At 40.9% G+C, this 23539-nt stretch overlaps 1 protein-coding gene across 2 annotated transcripts in view; it reads right to left on the reverse strand.

Annotated features, from left to right (window-relative positions):
* Positions 1-12280: 12280 nt before the first annotated feature.
* WDR27 (WD repeat domain 27) overlaps positions 12281-23539 on the reverse strand; it is a 124194-nt gene continuing 112935 nt past the window's right edge. Inside the window, exons 24-25 of one of the 2 annotated variants that reach the window (XR_005562918.1) lie at positions 17470-17664; positions 12281-13117 (exon numbers count right to left, since the gene is read on the reverse strand). Coding sequence is in view for 1 of the 2 variants with exons in the window: in XM_039379541.1 (XP_039235475.1) it covers positions 13100-13117 (18 nt within the window). In the remaining variant the exon portion in view is untranslated. The remainder of the gene's footprint in view (positions 13118-17469; positions 17665-23539) is intronic. The other variant, XM_039379541.1, reaches the window with a different exon arrangement.

A 23539-nucleotide genomic window follows, 5' to 3' on the forward strand; every position in this document is an offset into this window, starting at 1 on the left:
TTCCCCAACGTGCCCAGGGGACATATCTAGACTTCTAAGACAGACTTTTCTCAAGTGGTGGTCAATGTGTAATCTTTGCTTTGGAGGTTCCAGACTGGAGATCTCTGAATGTGGTTTGCAGAAAGGCAGAGACATAAAGCTATAAATAGCATCATGAAGAATTCCCACACTGAATCACTGCTCAAGACTATAGCATAAAACCATCCTGTCTGGAGGGCACATACATGCCAAGAAAACCATCAGCTTGCACAATGGCAGTTTATGGCTTTCTTATGTGTTGCCAAACAATTTCCACATGCCCAAGTACAGCTCTACTCTTTCAGAAGGTAGATGTCCCTGTGGTCTGACTGCCATGACTTTTCATGTAGTTTTATGGGGCTAGGAGTCAACGTACTAATAAATGTAGCAGCATGTAAACTGATCTTTTAATAAAACTGCAGTTACTGGGAGGAAAAAAAATCTTTTTCAGATTTCAGAATAGTCTATGTTGCATTTTCCATTTTGCTTGGACAGAAACGTGAAGTGGTGGCTGCACTGAGGAAGAAGAAAATAGCCCCTTACAGCCCTTAACTATGTCTCCAAGCACCTGAAAGAATACCACAATCACTCCCTGTTTTCAGTTCAGTAAAGAAAGAGCTTCATGTACTTCTAAGTAGCAAAAGGAAAAAAAAATTTGAAAGGCACAAAAGCCACAATAAACTCATGGGGTATTTTCCATCCTGCGGGGCTGGTTTTTCAGTATTTACATTACATAATATACAGCTCCTAGAATTACTGTGTTCTAATCCAGAGAAGCTTCCGGAAACCAAATTACTTAGTGGCTAGGCATGAATGCTAATGCCATCATTTGAAACACAGGCTAATAATATAGAAGTTTATTCTACCCAAGGGTATGTATATTCATCATACTTGAGATGTATTCTTCTGTATGATAGATTCAGCTTGATGGGCATATTTACAGAGACTTTCTTCCTAGGATAATTGGACAATTTAGGTTTAGGGAATAGAGACATTTGAAAAGTATCCTAGCACAGCGTAAAACACTCCAGAGATCCGGCTACAAAGAGCGGGGGCCCGAGGAAATGAGCAAAATTCAGAAATGAGAAATGAAATCATCAGTCTCCAATGGGCAAGAGGCCAGCTTGGGTAGGCTGTGGTTTTCACTAAAAGAGCCATGGTCAGCATAGTTGCCCCTTCCTGCCTACAATATACAGGGCTCAAGACGACTGGTCATTTGCAATGCATGAACTCACCAGGCTTCCTTTTGATTTTCCCAAGAAATCCTTCCCATGGAGCAGTAAAGACCTGTCAGTGAGATCTCTAGATCTTGTGAAGTCTTTACAGCTGACGTGGCATCCAACAGCCTGAAGCACAGCATGAAACCCGTGGACAGTAGACTTTGCTATTGCAATGTAACACTTAACTCTTCAGCTTCAAAACATAACTCACCACCCACATAAGAGGTCAAGCATGACACTTGTTTATGCAACAGTGGAGATTCACTGCTGCCTGCATGTTCCTCTCTCCCAGCTGTCTGTAATGACAAGCCAGTATCTTTACCAGTTCCCAAATATCTCACTAGTTTGTCCTCAATTTAAAACTATGAAAAGATATATTTTTTTCTCAGAAATATGTTGAAGGTTTCTACTCACAAGCTACCATTAATCTGTTACGCACTACTAGCCAAAACCAGAGACGTGTGGACTAGTTTTAGCAGAAAGTCAGGGGTCAGCTTGGATTGCACCACCAAGCTGTTACTTTGTTGTAGCTGCCAGACTGAGCTGTTTTACAAATAAAATAATACTTAAAAAAAAAAACAACAACAAAAAAAAAAAAAAAAAAAAAAAAAAAAAAACAAAAACAAACAAAAAAACAAAAAACAACAACAAAAAAAAACCCAGCTGTACAAAGTCCATTTCCAGAAGAGGTGAGGAGTCCCAGCTTGCAAGAGTTTCCTTTTATGCTATGCCTGGTTTCGACTGACTCTTCATGACAACAGAGGGAGTGTCATAGTGCCTTATCTACCTGTCTCCTGCCTGAGAAACTCAGCCTGTCCCTAAAGGGTCTGGTCCCCAAACCACTCTTAGAACATATGAGGAATCTAGGTCAACATGTTTCACATCCAAACTTCTTAGAAGAAAGTCCTTTTTTTGTGTAATCATAAACCTGAGGGAAATGGAAACAGTGATCAGAGCCAAGACACAAGAAATGAAAGCAGCATTTCAGTGGGAGAAGACAGGGAGGAAGCAGGAAGAGGCAATGGGCAGTGCAAGGTGGACTGTAAGGAGTGTCAGCTCCTCCTTGGTTTGGAGGAACAATGAAAAAATTTTTTAAAATGTGGGAAAGTTTTAAAGAGTTTCTTCCAAGTGGGCAATAGCACTAGACTAACAGTCACTAACTCCAGCAGAAGAACAGATCTAGTACTCATGGGCCAAGCATATCCCCCAGCTTCACAATCGTGTAGATGCAAGTGTCCACTCTGAAACAGGCTATGGATAAAATTGTCAAAGAGGAAACCGGACCTGACATACCAACCAGTGAAAATATCTTTGGAACACTGCGGAGACATGTTCCTGATGAGGCTCTAGTGCTACTTCAAGGGCAAGAATTCCCGTGGATTCAAAGACTCCCCAAACCAATTTGGCACTAAGAAGAAAAATAGCACTTTTGCAAAGGCAGAGCACATGTAACAGCTTGTTTTGTGATGGAAAGTGGGCTGTACCAGCAAAGAGGGGAAAAAGGGGAGACGAGCCTGCTGCAAAACCTCATCATGCATCTCATTACGTTCTGAAAGGTAGATTTTTGAATAAAACAAAGAAGCTGATCACAGACTGTGAGTTTAGCAAGTGAGTCTTGTATCAGTAAAAAGCTTTTTTCTAAGATCACCTGTCACATGAGGAGTCAAATGCCTCAAAGTCTGAGAAGACAATGTTAGCAGACAAAACCACTATCAGCACTAGAATTTCATCAGCTATATTGACAATAAAATTCCAGACAGACAGTAGTTTTATTACATGATGAGTTGTCTCTTAGCATCACATTACTATCTTCTAGATGATTTATGCTGTCCTAGGAAAACTCTGGTGTGCAAAATGTTCAGTCAAAAGACGAGTTCAGTCATCTCTCCCAGCCTGGCATAAACAAAAGTGTTTTATGCCAAATGAACATAACCAGGCAAGCTCTTTGACATTCCTACTGCAACAAGTAATTGTTATTATTCCAGCTTTAGATATGACAATAGCTTTCTTGTCTCCTTACATAAGAAAGGGCCATCATTTGCTTTGGTAGGTCTGGAAGGGAGCACTTTGTACCTCAGAGAAGAATGACTTAATAGAATTGATTTTAGCACACGTGCTTCAGAGTTTGGTCTGCACATACAACAGTATGCTCATTTAACCTCATGATGAGAATGAATCCTCAGTGCAATAAACTTGTTTTAAAGCAAAATTTTCAATCTACTGAAGCCTCACATTGGGTTTTATTGCAGTTATTACTAACTTTTTTGTTAGTAAAGCCAGAGGTTACAAGTGACTCCAGCCTATGTGAGATGTCCAAATAAACAAGGCAAGGGAGAAAAGTAGCAGAGAAGACATTCAGACTCATATGAAGACAGTAATGGCAGCCTGGAGCAATAGTGTTGCTACTCCAAAATAATTTGACAGGTTTCATATATATTGTTGTGTCACTACAGCAGAGCCTAGTAACAGAGTATTTCAGTGCACAGGAAATGAATCCTTGGCTGAGCAGCTTCCATTACACAGATTTTTTTCACCTTTCTTCAGAGATGCGCTAGCAATTGCACTGCCTAAAGTAGCTCTCTGAAATGCAGCAAGTTTGCCTTTGACTTAATTTTGCCATTGATTTGTGGAGGACTTTTTACATCCAAGAGAAGGAAAGAAATAGTAAGACAGAAGGGATTTTTTAACTCTTCAAAGATATTTGTTGTCTAAAGCTGGACTACTGGAACAAGGCTGTAGAAGAAGGATTAACAAGCTTGGTGTTGCAGAGGTAATCACAGACTTGCAGTCTATCAAGAGCCTGATAGACTTATCTTGAATTATTTTTTAGAACATGTCTACTTGGGGAAGCAACATTTACACATTTCTTCCATGTGAAATTACATTTTTAGGACTGTTCTAGCTGTGACCATCCAAAATTTCCTGTAGTAGCTAATCAGGGAAGTAAGGGGGGATTCACCCTAACGTCCATGGGAGCAGGAAAGCTATATTCCTGTCCAAGAACCACAATATGTTTTCTGGTGACAGAAAAATTTACCACAGTTTGTATTTTGCCTGATCTCCAATGAGACATTCAAATGAGTTATGAGAATATATTGAAACTACTACCACAAAAAAGGTAAAAGTTAAAACATAGATGGTTTAGGTCTTAGCCACCTTTTAACTCCTGGAGATGACTAACCTCCACCTGTCTTCTCCAAGGCTATTTGTGACCTTCTCTGGAGCATTTGGTGCTAGCCATGGACGGAAACTATATGTAGTATTACCTGAATTTGGGACGTAGTTCAGTTCAGCAAGGTTTCATTTAGAAATGTCATTAGTTCCTTCAGCTGTGCAGGTATTTGTCAATCATAGAAGGGAGACTGGCCCCGGAAAAAAAAATACTTCAATCTCCATTTTCTTACACCTGATTTTAACACCCCAGTTTTGAAAGCGGACCATCCGAGCACTGGTGCTATTGAAAGAAGAAACATCAGTGCACCAAGTTACCCAATAATCAGAGGAACTGAGAACTCTTCCCCAGAGATCACCTTTGCTGAGAGACACTGCCTACAAGAGTATCTGAGGCTCTAGCCCCAGCTTCAAATGGCATCCACTGACAACAGCAGATCTTCAACTTGAATTTATCCCATCTTTATGCAATACAGAAGTTTGACCATCAGCAAAGTAAATAACACTAGTCCACCAAAAGAGTCTCTCTTGCAATTATGAGAAATAGGTAATACTTCTTAGGAATAAAATGCTTCCTTTCAACAGATATGGGCATAATTGTCCAAGTATGTTTTACCTGGAAGGCACTTTTTATTTTCTTTCTTTTTTTTTCTTTTTTTTTTTCCTATTTCTGTCAGAACAATACATTTAGATTCTTTAGCCTCTTGTTTTAAGAAAATTGCATGTCTGTGGAAAGTGTCTCAACAAGCTGGAAAGATAGAGTTTCCATCAGCCCAAAGGCATGGTGAGGTCTGCAGTTTGCCAAATAAAAGAATTCACTAGAAACAAACCATCTTCATCCTCCAAATGCTAGGTATTTCAAATATCTTGCAAATTCACATTTATCTTTCTTTTCTCCTTCCAGGAAAAAAAAAAAAAAAATAAGAGCAAAAACAGAATCCCAGACCGAGTAAGAAAAATATGGCTAAAAGCAGCAGCTATTTGTATAATTGAGATCACCCTCTTCCAAGTGAGGCATGAGCACATGCAGCTGTGGCTGCTTTTACAGCTCACCTGCAGGACTCATCAATGTTCCTCTTCCCTCCCAGCTGCCAATGTAGGGCCTCTCTTAAATAGAAGGGCCTCTCCCAAAATAGAGGAGTTAAGGAGATGTGCAGAAGGGGAGGAGGCAGAGAGGTTTGTCTGACAGCACTGCAGCCCAGCAGGCTCAGTGGGCCTGCCGAAAGCTCCCACAAGTAACCTGTGGTCTTGTATGCCACAGGAGGTACAGGAAAGCATGTGTCCTCCTGCCATGCACAGAAGCAAGCATCTCCCATTTTACAAATGCCACCATTGCTATGAAGACAGAGTCTGCTTCTGAAGTACAGGTTTATTCCTGGATGTAAAGTTGCATGGCATGATTATAATTTCTATACTATTTCTATACTAGTTAGGTATTTATATATTTTCCCATTACCTTATTAAAATTGTCATTCTAGAGGATCTTTTTACTTTTCTCCTCCTCATATGTGTGATTGTCACTAGCAATCCTATGCAAAATTATGAATGTGTCAGAGGGACTTGAGCATGGAGAAGAAAATCAAAGCCAGAACACTTTGCATTCAGACTCATCTTTCTCCAGCAAAAAACCCCATAGTGAATACACAGCTTCAAGTCCCTCATACTTAGTCCTACACTGTTACAATCCAAAAGTGGGTACTCTGCAAATGTCACCTGTGAAAGGAGCATCATAAGTCAGCCCAGAGAATGATATGGGCTTTTTGTTACTTGTCCCCTACAACACGCTAGCTGTCCTGCGCAAGTCTGCCTGAGATTTAGACCTCTGAGTTTCCCTGGTAAGGACCAAGTTTGATCTCCCATGTGCAGAGATGTGGTGCATAAAAGAGCCACTGCCAGATTGCCTGGTATTAATTTTTTTGTGAGATCGACAATACAGCTTTTTTGCATAGGTGTGTTTATTTCTGTTTGAATCCTTTCAACTGCTGTTTCTAGCAACACCCACACAGGATGAGGGTGATCATTTTTCTCACGTGACTGGTGTATTGTACTTTCTGCAGCTTTCTGGTGCAGTATTTTTTTTTTTAGGACTTTAGCCCTTCTTGGTCCTTTTATGTCCCATTGCAAAGGAGAGTAGAGGTTCACTGCTGGATTTCCTACAGGGCAGACAAATTTATTACCACTAATAATATTTTCAGCTACAAAATTAAATCAGCTGAGCAGCCAAAGCTTCTGACTGAAGTAGGAGGATCCCACATTTGGGACTATCCTCTTGCTCTGTGTAACACATCAGCAGTCCTCAGTCAGAACTCAGTCTCCTCTGGCCACAAACTTGAGAGGGGGAGATGCAGATCACTCCACAGGCTGGCTCCTTGTAGGTGTTTAGGACTCCCCTGACATCTGAGAGCCTACAAGGAGGGCAAGGCAAGGGGGAAAAAACAGTGTGGGAGAAACAAATCTTAGTTCCCTTGACACCATGAGCAATAAGGATGGGGGGGAAAGTTGGACCATCTGAGAGGACAACCAGCTGTGTTGGCTCAGGGTGGAAACAGGCTGATACTTGGGGCAGAAACGATTTCCAGGGTAATGTGGCTGTGGTGTCACAGCATGCTGTTGCCCTGTTTTGTTCATCATGTCTTTCTCTGCTTCCCCTGCAACACTGAGTACTGGCAACTGCTGACAGATGAGGAAGGTTTCCTGCAATGGCAGAAATGGCTAACATTCTTGTTCCCCTCTCCATCATTAATCACTCCCACCTTTTCCCAGGCTGTAGCTCACCAACACTCAAGTTTTGCCCCTCCGGATCTCTTCTGAAAGCAAAAGCTTCTTTTTGACTGGGGGTTGTCAGTGGTCACAACCAGAAGGACATTCCACAGATAGTTCAATCTGGCAAGCTGTGGCACATAGAACCTTCTATGATGGGGTAGAGCCAAGGGGTCATCTTATGTTGTCTTTATATCAGCAGAAAATTTAACATTCAACAACACCTGAGATGGGAAATTCTGGTTTTCTCTACCACAGTGTGAGCACAGGACCCATCCACTTCAGAAATGTCATCTTTATGTGCATCTTCCACCAAAAGCCATTTCTGGCAAAGCATGCATTGTCTTGCCACACCACTGGCTCTGGTAGGATTTTAACCTTATGCTTTCATAAATGTCATTATTTGGAATTTTTTTTCTGCCCTCTCAGTTTCAGTACATTTTACATTACTTTTAAATATTTTTAAAATTATCCTTATTGTAGGAGTACACAATGGTTTTAAATAAAACTTTTGTGATGTTATGCAGCAGATGACTGGTCCATTAGAGAATATGGGATATTATTAGTCTCTGCCAATTAAATGTACCCAGTGATGGTTCATCACTTAAGTGAAAAAGAAGCTTTAAGCCAAAGAACATTCACTGTGAAATTCAGGGTGGTTTTCATTTCATTCTTGCCAGAGTGTGAAAGTATTTAAAACCAATTAAAGATCAAGTTTTTTAATGGGAGCATTATAGTTTTATTGTAGTCCTGGAAGGAGATAGGAGTCAGGCTAAATCCAGAGTATCAGTAGCAATTCTGGATTAATTCCAACTCCTGTAGATCTTGAGAATCTATTTGTCTTGAGATGGGTAATGTTCATAGCTTAATCATAGACATTTGCTATTAATATTAATCTGTTTCTTCTTATGACTCAGAGTGCTTTGCTGCCAGAACACACTGAAAAAACCCAAAAGGCAGTGAAAATGAGTGCATTTATTGCATCGAGAAGACATGGAAGGGGGGAATGGTAAACTCATTTTACAAATTGAAGTTATGGCTATTTATTATGAGTCATTTTATTGTTTGTCTCACTGCATTACCTGGCTGGAATCTCTGCTGAGCTTCATGCTGAGAGATAGCCCATGACCTTGGGATGCTTCCCAGCCCAGCCAGGCACAGAGTGCCTCTGGCAGAGACATCCAAATCCTGGGACTGTTTCTATGGTGCTCAGACAGGGCAGTGGGGTCTAGGCAGGAGCCCCAGCTCAGTCCAAGAGCACACAAACAGTGTTCTCATGTCCCTCATGTCTCTGCTTCAAAGGAGAAGATGGCCCAGACTGATACCTTTCAGAATCAAAAAAAGGGAAAAAGAATGGAGCTTCCTACTCCTGCTATAAGCCTCATCATCCTCCCTAGAGAACCAGTTCATTTACTTGTTAGGGACAACTCCAGATCTGTCTCTGCAGTAAGCATAAAGGAAAAACGAAAATAAAACTGTTGGACATCAGCAAATAATGTCTCCTTTTCTGGCCATACCTCATTTAAAGGAGCAGTATCTCTCAAGGAAACTGCAAAACATTACAGACATCAGGAGAAGCAAAGTCATTTCTACCTTTTAGTGACAGAGTGGATTGCCTGAGACTCTGTTTCCCATTCTTCTGAGGTATTTTATTTTATTCACCCCAAGGGCAAGGGCAAGGGCACAGCACAGCCACATGCAGCAAGAGAGTTACTGGATGTTGAGCTCTGACAGGATTTCTACAGTGTCTGTTTCTACAGCCTGTTTTCCCCATCCCAGACAGTGATTCCTGAATGTCCTGAAATAAAAAATCTGCCCCCACGCCTACACAACCAAAGCTGCCTTCTGTGCCCTCTTTCTCAGTTGCTTTCCACCCTAGCCTTTACAGACTTGGAACTTTGATCTCTCCTTCAAGCCTTGTGGAGTGGCAAGGACCGCCTAACTGGAATTTCCTCAGCTGAAGTACTTCTAAGATTAAAACACAAATACTTAAGAAAGAAAAACAAAGAGGTCCAAACAAATACCAAAATAAAGGACAGAATCATTCAGATATTACTGAAATATATGCAAATAAAGCAAGTAAATGTGTCCAATTGACTGAAGTGGCCTGTTGGTTACACAACCTTTAAAACAAGGACCGGGCTGAGGATTTCGACGCGTTTGTTACTCCGAGTCATCAGACTCTCTGGTCAAAGGAGATCACTATCTTCCCTTCTTCTTCATTCCATTGATCATAAACAATTCCTATACATGTTCTTAAATGGTACAAAATAACAGCAATTGGATCTGGTTCTCAGGGAGAGCACAACGCCCCATAATTCTCATTGCTGTCTCCCTCCTGTCAAGTACATTATTTCAGCTTTGCTGTTATGCTGTCTTCTGTTTCTATTTATGTGACTTCTTTTTTTTTCTCACTTAAATCACTCCTTGCATTGATCCAGACATTTGGATATATAAATGAAAGGCCTCAGACACAGAAATAAACACAAAATATGTTACAATATTTTATTGTTTGTGCAGAATACTAAAAAAAAATAAAAGTCCTCTTCAAGAGAGCATGAAATTTGCAAACTCCTTCTGTCTCCGTCTTTTAGCTGACTGATTAGGGTTCCCAGAGGGTATCAGGAAAGGCAAGGCTGGGTACTGGAAGTCTGTCGTCCTTGAAGTTAGGCATTGCACGTGTCAGATCCTTGTGGCTGGGACAGAGAGCACCTAGTAACCAAACTGTAGCTCATGGGTCAACCACAGAGTTGCTGAAAATGCTGAAAACATTTGATCACAAAGATCATCTGAACCTCTCTTTACTTCCAACTTCTAGATCTCACTGAAACTAGAAATAACATTATTTATTAAATGCCTACATTATATTGATTATCTATAATAGCTATACTTTGAGGTTTTAATACCAAAAAGACTAAAAACATTCACATTGCAATCTGCCTGCAGTTCAAAATTTAGACATGAAAGTGTATGCTGGAAACATACCCACATGAGCACAGGAATGTGAGCATGCATGCATAGGTGAAGAACTAAAGGCTAACAGACAAGCAGAGAGATAAGCAGTTGAGAACATACTCTGCACATGTTTTCAAATAGATCTGACACCAGTTCAGGCTATAAATTCCTTCATGCTACAAAATGCACATGGACATGAATTATTTTCTTAGTGATCAGCATCTTTTTTTAATTGGAAATGTGCATTATGATGTTAGACTGGCTAAAAAGATCTCATAGCAATTTTGTGAAGGAGTCAGTCTTTCCTGATTAAAAACCTTGCCTATTGAAACTTTATTTACTGGTTTCAGCCACTGACCCAAACCGATCTGAGCTCTCTGTCTGATGTGCCTTAAATTTTGGAAGAAGCTAAAAAGAAGTCAATATAGCAGCTTTCTCCATTTCTACTCTGAAAAAAAAAAATAAACAGCATGCAGTACCATTACAGTGTTTGCACTGTGCCCATGCCTGCTCATGATCTCATGTTGTTTCCATCTTCTCACATGCCAGAACTTCCATCTGGACAGTGGGTTTCCTGCAGAAAATGAAATACACATTTCCCAGACACCCTGTTGCAAAGTCAACCAGAACAAGACTGATCACTGTGTCCAGTCTGGGGAATGCAAGTCCAATCCATTCTCAGCCACAGGGCCTAGGTAAGGAATGAGGTGGCTTGCTTGACTATACACCCCGATCTAAAATAGATGCCACCTCTCACTTTTAGGATCAGTGTTCCTTCATGACATGAGGCTGGAACTGCGTTTGCACTTGTTGCACACCATCATTGCAAGCATTGCATGGCTGAGGTTTCTGTGGCTCTGGCTTTTCAGTGGAATAATTCCTTAAACCACTGTTGAGATTGGAGACTGTTCACTGTATCTCCATACAGCAAGTAATGTAGCCTTTCAAAAGGTAACAGCACTGTTCAGTGTAAAGATTTCTTTACACTACTTCATTTGTATGAGCTCTCCTTGAGCTGCAGCTGCCACACCTGCTGTGCTTACAACATACTTTTTCACTTCCTGTGGTGAATCTGAAGATCTGCAGAGGCAGTAATCACGCCATAAGGACACAAACATCCATCCGCCCAATATAAGTAATTCCCAAATTCAGATGCATCTCCTGACTGTAGGATCTTTGTTCTGAGTTCGGCTCTATTTCCACATCCACAGAACATTTTGTGGTAAAGGAAAGTCTGGAGTAAAGTTATCACCCCAGACCCACTGGATTCATTTTTATTACAGCTTATACAGAGCCACTGATCTGTCAGGCATCCCTCTTCTGAGAAGAGGAGAGAATAGGGATGGCACATGTCCATAGCTCTTACAGCAACAGACCCTAAGCAGCAAAATCTAGACTAGAAATAACTCCTGCTTTCTAGCAGGCGTCTCAAGGACAAACATGAAAGTTGAATGATCAGTTTCCATTTTTCATGGTGTCTCTACAGCAAGAAGGAAAGCAGAAACCTTCATCGCACACATGTATGCAATGAGAGCAGAGGTCAGCTCTGGCACTTTATGTGGTTTCAAAACTGCAGAAGCAGTTCCTCAAGGCCTATCCTACTTGGCAAGCAATATATTTTTCCTGCATGAAATAAAACCAGATACAAAGATGGGACTTGTAGTTGCTGCACAAGAGAAACAGTGGTTTCATTATCTGTGGTTGATCAAGATCCACTCACCTGGAGTTCTGACTAACCTTCAGACAGGTTTTCCCCATCTTGACTAGCAAAACGAAACATCAAAAATCTCTCCTGAAATGGTCTTCTCACAAGATTCCCAATTCATTTGTGCAAACTCTAGTAGTTTGGATGATTCAAATAAAGGTCATCTGAGCATTCAACTCAAATCAAGGAGTCTTGCCCCACCACACTATCATCCAGCATTGACCAATCAATGATCACATCAAATTAATTACACTGCAGTAGTGGTATTTGCAGGTGGAGCAGTAAAAATCAGAGTTCAAGGGGAGACAATAGGAACTTTCACTCTGAGCAACATGCACATAAAACCTGACTATTTTGGACAAATTTTCTTGGAGGTTTTGTGACTGGTTTGAATTATTTTTTATTTTTTATTTTAGAAAATACTTTCTCAACTTACTGAAACATAAAATATTTTTAATTCATTTTTCAGTAAACTCTAGATTCAAGTGTGTTATTAGAATGGAATTAGGCAGTACAAAAGAAATCTGTACCGTGCTCGTTTCAGAAATGTAAAGTGATAAAGATTAAAAAAGCGCAGTGCTTTTTAAGTGGAGCACTTGGATGATTACCAAAAAGGAACCACTACAGCACTGCAGTTGACAGAAGACACTAAACCTCTGTGCAGCTTCTAGATGTTCAGATGCTTTCTTCAGTTGCAGAACAGTCTTCAAATATGGATTAAAAATGTTCATTCCAAATTAACTAAGAAGGGGATTATGAACAACCCATTCCTCTTCAGACTGCCTCAACCTGTTCAGTAATATGTAGCACAGAAAGAATCTCACGCAGATCTCTGAGCTTTGGCATGTTCCCTAGTAGTAGTCTGTACCAGGTTCTCTCACATCACCCAAGGCAGAAGAGGTTCAAGGGGCAGAAACTCTCAGCTTTTCTATTTTCCTGGAAAACACAAACTTCTGTTTGCACTGTTACCAAAGATGAACAGACAAAAGAAATTTCATCCCACACTGAACTGAAAACAACCCATGATTTCTGCCTGAATTTCTTTAGCTCCATCTGATTTGTGTCTTGATAATATTATGAAGTCTTTTTGGTTTTAGATGTCCATGGTATCTTTCATCCCAGAACCTGTTGTTGTGTGCTCTGAAGGATCAGCCAACAGTGATAGCCATAATGCTATAATGCATAATTCTTCAAGGAACAGCACACACATACCCCTCCAGGATTTTCCTTGAAGAAGTTGCAGCTGGACATTCCTGGTGCATATGATTCGTCAAGTAGACAGAGGTATCTAGAGAAATAAACAAAAGTGTGGATAGTTCACAAATATTTAAAAAAAAAAATCTCTTTTGACATTGTTTTGACAGATTTCATTCTGTTTTTCAAATAGGAGATTTGAGGTTGGGGGAAACTTGAAATTTGCCTTTTGTTCTTCCAGCTCTTACAGAACCAAAGAAAACAAATGTAGGGAGGGCTCTGTGACCCAGGAAGGGCTAAGATGTAAACATCCACAGGTTCTGAAAGGGAAATATATTCTAGTTTGTCCATGGCCTGGAAAATAAACATATTTGACTACAGTAGTGCTCAGCAGCTGGTTGTTGGATTACAGCTGCACAGTTGGAAGCCTACAGTTAAAAAAAGTATTACCTAGAACACAGTGGTAAACAGAAGGGTTTGCTATAAATGTCTGAGTAGCTGAAAGTTCAAGAAGGAAATACAGGAACAATGAGAGACAATAAAAATGTTAACTTGATTATTTACTTTATTAAGTCAGGTAGGAAAGTTTGAACCAGACCTTTGGGTTATTCCTTCCTATAAAGCACATCCACAGTGAATGAAGGAGTTCTTAGCTTTGGAAGCACAATGTGTATGAGAAAAATGCCTTCTGAGACGCTGAGAAAAAGCAATACTTTTCTATATAGAGTTCCTCCTGAGGAATCCTCCAGAATTGGGCCAGTGCATTTGTCTCTGCTTAGGGTTGGACTCAGCCCACCTAGCTTTCACAGAATCATAGAATCAGCTGGGTTGGAAGGGATCATCAAGTCCAACCCTTGATCCACTACCACCATGGTTACTAGACCATGGCACTAAGTGCCACATCCAGTCTTGCCTTAAAAACCTCCAGGGACGGAGAATCCACCACTTCCCTGGACAGCCCATTCCAATGCCTGATTACCCTCTCTGTAAAGAAATTCTTTCTAATATCCAACCTAAACCTCCCCTGGCAGAGCTTAAGACCGTGCCCTCTTGTCTTACTGATAGTTGCCCGGGAAAAGAAACCAACCCCCACCTGGCTACAACCTCCTTTCAGGGAGTTGTAGAGAGTGATGAGGTGTCCCCTGAGCCTCCTCTTCTCCAGGCTGAACAGCCCCAGCTCCCTCAGCCTCTCCTCATAGGACTTGTGTTCAAGTCCCTTCACCAGCCTTGTTGCTCTTCTCTGGACCTGCTCCAGGACCTCAATATCCTTCCTGAGCTGAGGGAACCAGAACTGGACACAGTACTCCAGGTGTGGCCTCACCAGCGCTGAGTACAAGGGAATAATCACTTCCCTGGTTCTGTTTGCCACACTGTTCCTGATCCAGGCCAGGATGCCATTGGCCTTCTTGGCCACCTGGGCACACTGCTGGCTCATGTTCAGCTTCCTGTCAATCCAAACTCCCAGGTCCCTTTCTGCCTGGCTGCTCTCCAGCCACTCTGTCCCCAGTCTGTAGTGCTGCATGGGGTTGTTGTGACCAAAGTGCAGGACTCGGCACTTGGCCTTGTTGAACCTCATCTGGTTGGAATCAGCCCAACTCTCCAACCTATCCAGGTCCCTCTGCAGAGCCCTCTTGCCTTCCAGCTGATTGACTCTCCCCCCAGCTCAGTGCCATCTGCAAATTTGAGTCTCAAAACCATAGCTAAATTATTTAGTTATCTGTACAACTACTGCAGACAATGAAGACTGCTAGACATATTCCCAGAATAGTTAATTTCACTGGTCTTAGCCATCTATCTCTGTCCAAAAAACTCACAAGATGATTTTGTGATCCATCAGTATCGTCAAGTGCTCAATATCTATTTGAGGGCATGGGAATGTTAAATATTCTCTAGGCCATGCCTGGATGCCCAGCACACTTCCTGTGAGCAGGCTGGAGGGAAACAGCAGAAGGTTTGCTGCAGAGTGAGCATGAAGTCTAAGAAAACTACTATGACAGGTATTCAGAGCTGTGTGTGAGTGTTTACAGTGATTTTTCTGTAAGCCTAAATACCATTTCTTGTACAAAGTACAAGTGACAATCTACACGAACAGATCAGGTTGTTTGTGTTGTCTCCAAAAGAGAGTTAAAAGCACTAACTACCTCTCTCTTCCAATACAAAACCAGAAAAAGCATAGATTTTTTCTTTGATTTGTTGATTGTTTGGCTTTTTCAAATGAAAAGATCATGAAAATTTACTATAAGAAAACTACACAAGAACTAACACATCAACATTATGGAAATATACAAAAGTGAAGGCACATTGTAGTAACTGCATCCTTTTAAAGACTCTCTGTATTTGTAAAGCCCATTCAGTTATTTCGGTAAGTAAACTGTAGAAGCATCCAGTACACTATATTCAGCTTTATTCACTTGTGGAAAAATCCTTTGGAATGTTATAAGAGTGAAGCCCAAATAGTGCAATAGAAATTTTATCTAACATCCTTCCTATACAATTATATAAATTGATTTTTGAATTCTGTAGGAATACTATCACTCTATTAAAATCTATCATATTTTTTCCATAAGGGCTATGTTCCAAAGTGCTTATAGCAAATATTCCCGCTTTCTCCTTCAGCAAAAAACCCCCACCAGTAAAACCTGTGACCTTCTATACATCCATTTGCTAATAACTGATCAATACTAGAGAAGAGAGAAGTTTCCTTTTCTTTGGATTTAATGGTATTTGGAAAGACACCCCCTGCAATCCATCCAACAGTGTTCAGTGATGTGAAAAAGGAGACTACTAACACATCAGTATTCTGTAATATTGGAAAGGAGACCCCCTTTTGCACTGAATTAATGCCTGGAAAATCTGCTCCCCTCATGCTTTTTCCATGTGATTTGCTGGAGCTCATTCTTGCTCCATTGCTGGGAAGGCCAGGACATATCCCCTGGCAGTTTTTAAAACTTTTATAAACTGGAAAGTATTTTGCTGGCTTGAACTTTGCTTGCCTAGAACCTGTGAAAGATGCTGCTGTTATTGTTGGGGTGTTAGTTGAGTTTAGTCATGTCATTCATTCCTGTTAAATGAACTGGTTTGATTTCTTTTTAAAGCTTTATTGTTTATCTCAGGATGTCAATTAATTAATTTCCCAATTACTTGCTTGTGTTTCATCCCTTTGGTTCATTCCTGTATGTGGAGAAACTTACTGGGGAGGAAAGGGGAAAAATGTATTGTTCCACCTTGGTTTCCAATTTGTTATTTTTGTCTAGGTGAGAAGGCAAATCTACAGTGATTCAAATACCTTCAAGGTGAGAGAGAGAGATGAGTGTTCTGGTGCCAAGAAAGCAAGACGTTTTGCTGAGCAGAGTCTAGTGTGTGTCTTAACAGCTGAATTTTCAGCATCCTTGAAATCTGAGGAAGCCATGTATGGGGATCCTCAATGTTTCAGGTGAAAAAAAACCACCCAGTTTTCTGATTGGAAATTGCACATATTAAATGGTATTCCAGTGGCACATCATGGTTATTTTTCTAAGGTGATGAGCTGGGCCTCCCTGAAGTCCTATTGGCCAAAATATTTACTTGAAATCCTAGAAATATGTGTTTGTTTGTGTGTATGTGTGTGGGTGTCTACAGAAAGTACAGTTGAAGATGAGGCATATTTAACTATCCTTCCATTTCGTGTAAAAATCATGTAAAGATATGAAAATGGGAATAAAGTTGAGATTTAAAGTCATTTACCATTCAGTGCACTGAAACATTTGCCAACAATTCATTCACTTACTTACTTGGCTCTTTGGCTACAAAATTCACTGTGGAAGGACCTAAACAAAGAATGTCATGGAAATGGGAGACCGAGTAAAGACTATATTCCTGTGCTTCTAAGGAAATATATCTTAAGTAAAGTGAACGTAATATTTAGTGTGCCTGGAATGGAGTTTTAAGCTACAGTTTTAAGCTGGTGATTTGTGTACTTTGAACTCTATACTGGAAATAATACCAATTGCTGGTTTGGGTAAGACTAAATCCTGGGATGGCTTTTGTCTCAATGGTTCACTCTTTTAATTAAGAGAAAGTTATCACATCTGAAAACAATCACAATGGAAAACTATTTGGGAAGTATAAGTAAGTCTCCTTAAATCAGACCTAAAGTTTACTGAAAGTCATAAAGGACTAGGACAACATCAGTTTGGGTGTTTCTATCTATCTGCCTGCTTATATTGTTACCATATATGCATCATTTCACTGCAGATACACAGAACGTGCTATGAAATACCATGGCTAGTTCCTACCATCAGCATGAATAAAGACTTGAATGTAGAAAAAAGCAATCAAACATGTAACACACATTTATCTGTGCTGCAAAATAACTTAAAACTCAGCTAAGGAAGCACCCCTGGGACCTCATCAGGTCATTACACAGAAGAGCAAACAGGTCAGTGCAATCCTGATTCCAAGGCATACCTTGGTCCACGTCAGACTGGAAATACGAATCTGCTCATGAGCAACTCCAATCTGATTGTCAGCTACTCTGTGGTCTTCTGCTGTCTCTCCAAAGCATGCAGCAAGCTGTTTCCAAGGCTCCATATTGATGAGGTGCTCTCCCACTGTCCTCCATCAGCTGTTGTCCAACATGAGGGTGCAATATGTGCTCAGTACCTGAGACAGCAAAGTACCTCAGGAATGATACATATAAGAAGAACCTTTAGAAAGGTCATTTTAATCTGTGTCAAAACAAAATGCCTGAAAGGGCCATGGCTTGGTGAAAAGAGACTTCAACCGTATTCTTCAAATGTGGCCTTTTAAAGAGTCCTGGACCTGAGTTACATGATTCTGATCTCATAAAAACATAGAAAAAGTAGAGTGAATCATGGTGAAATATTTTCAGGCCTGGCCTGAAATAGCCCAGATGAGGGCCGGTGTAGCTGGAATGCATCTCAACGGGGTTTTTTTTCCTCCTCAAAATGAGCATATGTGCTCAGCTCTGTATATAGCACATGGATGGCAAACCCACAATGCATGGTCAGATAGGCAAGAATACTGGGATGTCTGTGAGGAGAGAAGGGACTCATTGAATCGGCTGAATTTCTGTAGGTGTAAACAGACCTTGCTAAGCAACATAAAGTAACTAATGAGCCATAGTTCAGTGAGAATCACTGGCAAGATGGCATTAGTCTGACTTCATTTTTGTTATGAGATTATAGAAAATAAATAAACTTGTGTACTTCAATTTCAGTACCTTTGCTCTGGGCAGAAATTAACCCTTTTGCTGCTTTATGGGCTTTGCTCCCACACAATGCTCACTCATTTTTTATCCTGTCTAAAACTGGTATTACCTAGCACAGTGCTCCTGGACAACTTTCTCATAACATTGAAAGGAGAGCAGAAATTCAGGTGGACAGGGAGAACAGAGTCCAACATTTCCCCCAAAATATGTTGCAGAGTTAGTACCATAGTATTTTTTACTCTTAGTTTTTGACACACAGTGAGGAATAGAGGATAAGTCTTGAACTGTTCCTTTCATTAGGAACAACCCTGCGAGTGGGAGGTACAGCATACTGTCTTAAAATGGTGCATGTGTGCTTATTGGCAGTAAAATGATCTGTGCTTCAAAATAAGTCTATTTATTTCTTGCATGGAAAACTGCACAATATACAACACTCCCTGATGTTGGCACATGGGCTCTGGCAGACCACCCACATGTTCTCTGTGATATGTCATCCACAGGACAGAAGTAAAGCCCTGCTGAGATCTGAGGCTATTGATGCACTTCTCGGAGATCATTTTGTGGAGAATGACTAGATTGTCAGCCAGAAAAAGGGTAAGTCATGTCTTCACTAGCATAATTCTGAATAACAGAACAAATTCCGCAAGGACAAGTTTCATTTTTCACAGAAATAAGTAAACCCAGCAGTATGTACCTAGTATTTAACAATTCCTTAAAATAACCCTGTCATTAGAAGGTGGCAAATACAGTCTGGTTCTCAGTATTTTTTCCTAGTTCTGACCAAAAATGTCCCTGTGGGCACGCCGCACAGAGACCAAAATCCATGAAGTGCCTGTAAATTGTTAAAACAGTAGAAAAAGTGCCAGCTAACACAGCAAAATTTTTAAAATAACAGCACTTCATGAAAATACGTTGTAAGTAGCTTTAAAAACTCTGTTCCTCTTCTGTTGTCAAGAAAGCTGTAAAAATGAAATTTACTTTTCAGATACCCAACATAAGAAAAGAGTAACACAGATGACAGTAGTGTCTCATCTGTGCTAGAAAAAAGGAGCAGACACCACAAGCAGAGGTCTGGTATTCCACCGTAACCCAATTAAATCCCAATCCGAGGGATATTAAAAACTTACCATTCTCCTATGGAGGGCACTGCACAAAAAAGGAACCCAAAGCAGATATGATATCAGCTTATACTGTACCCATGGCATCACGGATTGCAATACCCAATTTTAATTTGCATTTCTTCGACACCAGAGGAATGTGTTCTGCAGGAACTCCAAAACACACTCTTGAATACTCAAAAGTGCTTTGCACTAAGGCAAAACTAACCCAGACCCAAAGCTTCATAGCAAGTCTAATGCCTCCCAGGCTCTCAGAACACTCACCTTCAAATCTGTGCACAACCTCCTCTGAAGGGCTTGAAGCACTGGCCATACCAAAATCACATCTTTTCTACCTCCCCCTGAGATTCTGCATCCCTTTCTTCTGACTTTACCCTTACAAGTAAACACAACCTCAGGTATTAGAATGGACTCCTATTACCATTCACCTCCCAAATCCAATTACCATAGCTTATCCATGTGAAAAACCCAGACCTGCAATTTCCTCATAAGTCTAAATTAGCTGTCAGGCACACCTTTGGCATCTGATTCTCTGTTTAAAAGAAACTAATAGCACTGATTCAGCAATTACCCAACACTCAATAAATACTGCTTGATGTACCTTTAAGAATAAATTGAGTCTAATTATGAGGCAATTGACTGCAAAATGTCTACCCCAAGGGAACCTTCTGAGTTTGAAACATTAACTAACACTCGATTCAAGCAAAATTTTTGGATATCTCTGAACATCTGACTGACTCCCACCACTCTGTCACTTTAAGAAATTACCACCTGTATAACTGAATCAATATTTTCAGACCCACCAGCCCAGATAGGAATGTTTAATGGCGGCAAGAAAGGACCTTTGGGACTTTTTCTGCTCTCATGCAGAATTTCAGAAGATGCAACTACAAGTGGCCTTGTAACTTCTCCTGTATGACAAAAAGATTAAAATGAATACAGGTGGCTCACAACTCCATTTTCTGTCTCACCCACTGTGTTGGAATATTCTGCAGACATGGAGTTAAATGTTGGTGATGAATGTCACCAGCATACAGATCCTTGTCTTCTCAAATATAACTGCATTCTGTTAATGAAAACCAACAGCTGAGGAGCCAAGGATGTGGGAGTAGACATAAGTCCTCTTGCTTGAAATTTTGTTACTAATCTACCACTTCTACTATAATTTACAGAAGAATGAAAAACAAATTTGAGATGATCGTTTAAGGTTTTTCCAGAGTTCACTCACTACCTCCTAGAAAGGATCTGTGTGAAGGGATATGGTCAAGCACCTTCCCCATCAACATAGGATTAGGTTGGATTTAAAGGCACTCAGGTCCCACAGCTCTGTTGTGAAGGAGGTCCTTGTAGTGGTTTGAACCTTGTTCTCCCCAGAGGCTAAGAGAAGTGGTAGACCCCAAGGGGTGGAAACCCCTGGAAGTTTTGAAGTTCTACCCAATGGGCGCTCCTGCAGAAATGTAAACATACCACAACCAGACCGGAAAAGAAGAGTTGTAGTTTGGTTATTGTTGGAGAGGTGGCCATGTTGTAGAGCCACGAGGTAGGGGCTCTGAGCCCCTTGGGGCCTCTGGCCCCCTCCCAGCCCCTGGCTGGGGGCTGCAGGGACCTGGAACAGCATAAAGCTGGGCTAGGTGCCTGTAGTTATGCCGGGAGATGTTTTCTCCATGGGCACAGAGCAGCAGCCGACGCTGACCAGAGAAACAGTGGCAGAGAGCCAGAGATAAGAACCTGAACTGAAGAAGCAGCAGAAGCAACATGCAGCACTGCAGAGGAGACTCCTGGAAGGAGAGTCGAGGAAAGGAGAGCCAGCAGCTGAGAGCTACAGAGTTCTTGGGGGTAAGACTGATACCAGATCCCCAAAACTCCTTTGAGACCTCCTGGAAGGAGGAAGATGATGGACTTTTACTTGAAAGAGCCTTGAAGTGCGACATGCACTGTAGAAAGGAGCTAGAGAGCTCCGAGAGGAATGCAGGGGGAGTTGACCTTGGCTCTCCCCCCCCTTGCACTGCTGCCACGGTGGCAGCCTGAGAGACAGGGCACAGAGGCCCTGCAAGAGATACCAGACCGTCACGAAGACCCCCCTGTGTCTTCGTGATATGACGTGGTGAAACGACCTTGTCTGGGGTTACGAAGACCACGGAAGACCCCTCGGTTGTGAGGCGATGGGGCCGAGAGAGAGGCTTGGATACCTCCCTCGTGGATGCTGGCAGAAAAGCCAGCCACAGCTGCTGCATGCATGAGAAGAAACCTGCTGCCTTAGAAGATGCTGCTGTTCAGAGACTGGAAGGGATCTGTCCTTCTTTCCCTCCTGGACTTTTATTTGGAGGGGAGAAGAGATCTGATCCATTGTAAATACATATGTCATGGTAGAGATAGTTGTGATCATGTGTATAATGTGATGTTATATTTATTTGTACAGTCATTGTAATATATTCCCTTTTCCCCACTTTGAGTCTGGTGTGTTTTGTCTGGAAAAACCCATCTCACATTAGGTTGAGATGTGGGAGGTGGAATGGAGCTAGGGAATTGGATGTTGGGGCTATCTCAAACCATGACAGTCCTTTTCCTCCATTCTTGATACTTTATTCATTCTCAGTACTGTCAAAGGCACCTCTTTTTGGGGAAATCATGAGATGAAGAATTCACAAATTCCCTTGGTATTTTTATTTGTGTAGAGCTAAACCACAAAACCACAGATTCTTGTTATCTTTTCTTGTATGGATTAAATAAAAATTTAGTATTTGCTTTGCCCCAGACTTGAAGGTATTCAAATAGAGCAATCAAGACCCATCTTCTTTTTGATAATCTAAACAGTCAAAGCAGCTTAAATACTGCAATATGAATCATTTCTCCACCTCTTCAACTGTTTCTGGTATTCTTTTTTACAGTCACTCTCTATTTTTTTCATCTTTCATGATGACTGGTTGACAGCAGCATTGATCTTCAGTGTCTGATGAGTTCAAAATAAAATCTGCTACTCTCCTAAGTCTCCTCAGTTGTATTCCAGTTTCATGTTGCAGATTAATTATTAGCTATAAGTCTACTATGACTCCTTTTCCAACTGCTGTGTTCTCACTTTGGTATAGGACTTCCATTGGCAAATTTTATCTATTTTATATTTTCTCCTCCATCTTATAGATACATTGAAGATTGCCAGCACAACAATGGCTGTGAGATGATTAATTTGATAATAATTCTTCAGTGATGATTACTTGCTGCGGTCCGAAAAGGGGGGGGGGGACACTTTAGCACTGCATGAGTCCGGGACACAGAGGTGGGATGCAGGTAGAATGCTTTATTCACGCGTGCACCCGGTCTTTTATCAGCTCGGGAGGGGAAAGGGCCAGAACATAGGGTGGAGCATGAGACAGACAAGCGGGGGGACAAACCAGGATAGGGACACGGGCAAAAGAGGGAGGAACGTGGGAGGAACCGGGGAGAGAAGGGGTGAATGGAGGCTGTCCCCTCTCTGCAGCTTCTCCAGCCAATCCGCAGGAAAGCGGGCAAGCCTGAACATGCCCGGGAAATACAAATTCTGGGGAAGCATACAATGTGTATATACATAATACTGTAAAGTCTGTATCATAAAGTCCTTTCAAACACTGTACATCTTTTTCCACTTCTGAGATTTTCCCCATTCTGATTCCTGGTCCTTCACAATTACTCTTTCATTATGTTATGAGATTCATCTCACACAAAACCCTTAGTCCATTTAAAATGTGTTGCTACTATGCAGTGCTAATTTCAAATACCATGCCATATTAAGCAAATAGCTTTACAAAGACTAAATACACTCCATTATACAGTACATCAAAGATGTTATAACTTTTGTTTCACCATAATTTTTCATGTGTTATGCTGTCAGAACTTATAGCCTTGGTTTTAAACCATCATGTGACTTCAATTTAACTATTATTTTACCCAAGACCTAATTCAAAGAAAGTGGTTTTTTTATCTGAACACAGTGTAGCACTTTTCTTAAATATTGGCAGAACATTAGCATACTCCAGTTTTCTGGCGCATTCTCAGTTTTCAAGGACTTATTTAAAATTAGTATCAGAATGCCAAATATATTCTCATTTTTAGAATTTCTGGACTTAAGTTACCTGTGTCTGATGACATTAGAATACAACAAAAATATATTGACTTCTGTCTATTTTCTCCTTTTACAATTTCTGTTAGTTGCATT

This window comes from Pipra filicauda, unplaced genomic scaffold (assembly GCF_003945595.2).
Source record: "Pipra filicauda isolate LSUMZ 115617 unplaced genomic scaffold, ASM394559v2 scaffold16_size7369187_pilon, whole genome shotgun sequence".
In the NCBI taxonomy this organism is placed as follows: Eukaryota; Metazoa; Chordata; class Aves; order Passeriformes; family Pipridae; genus Pipra; species Pipra filicauda.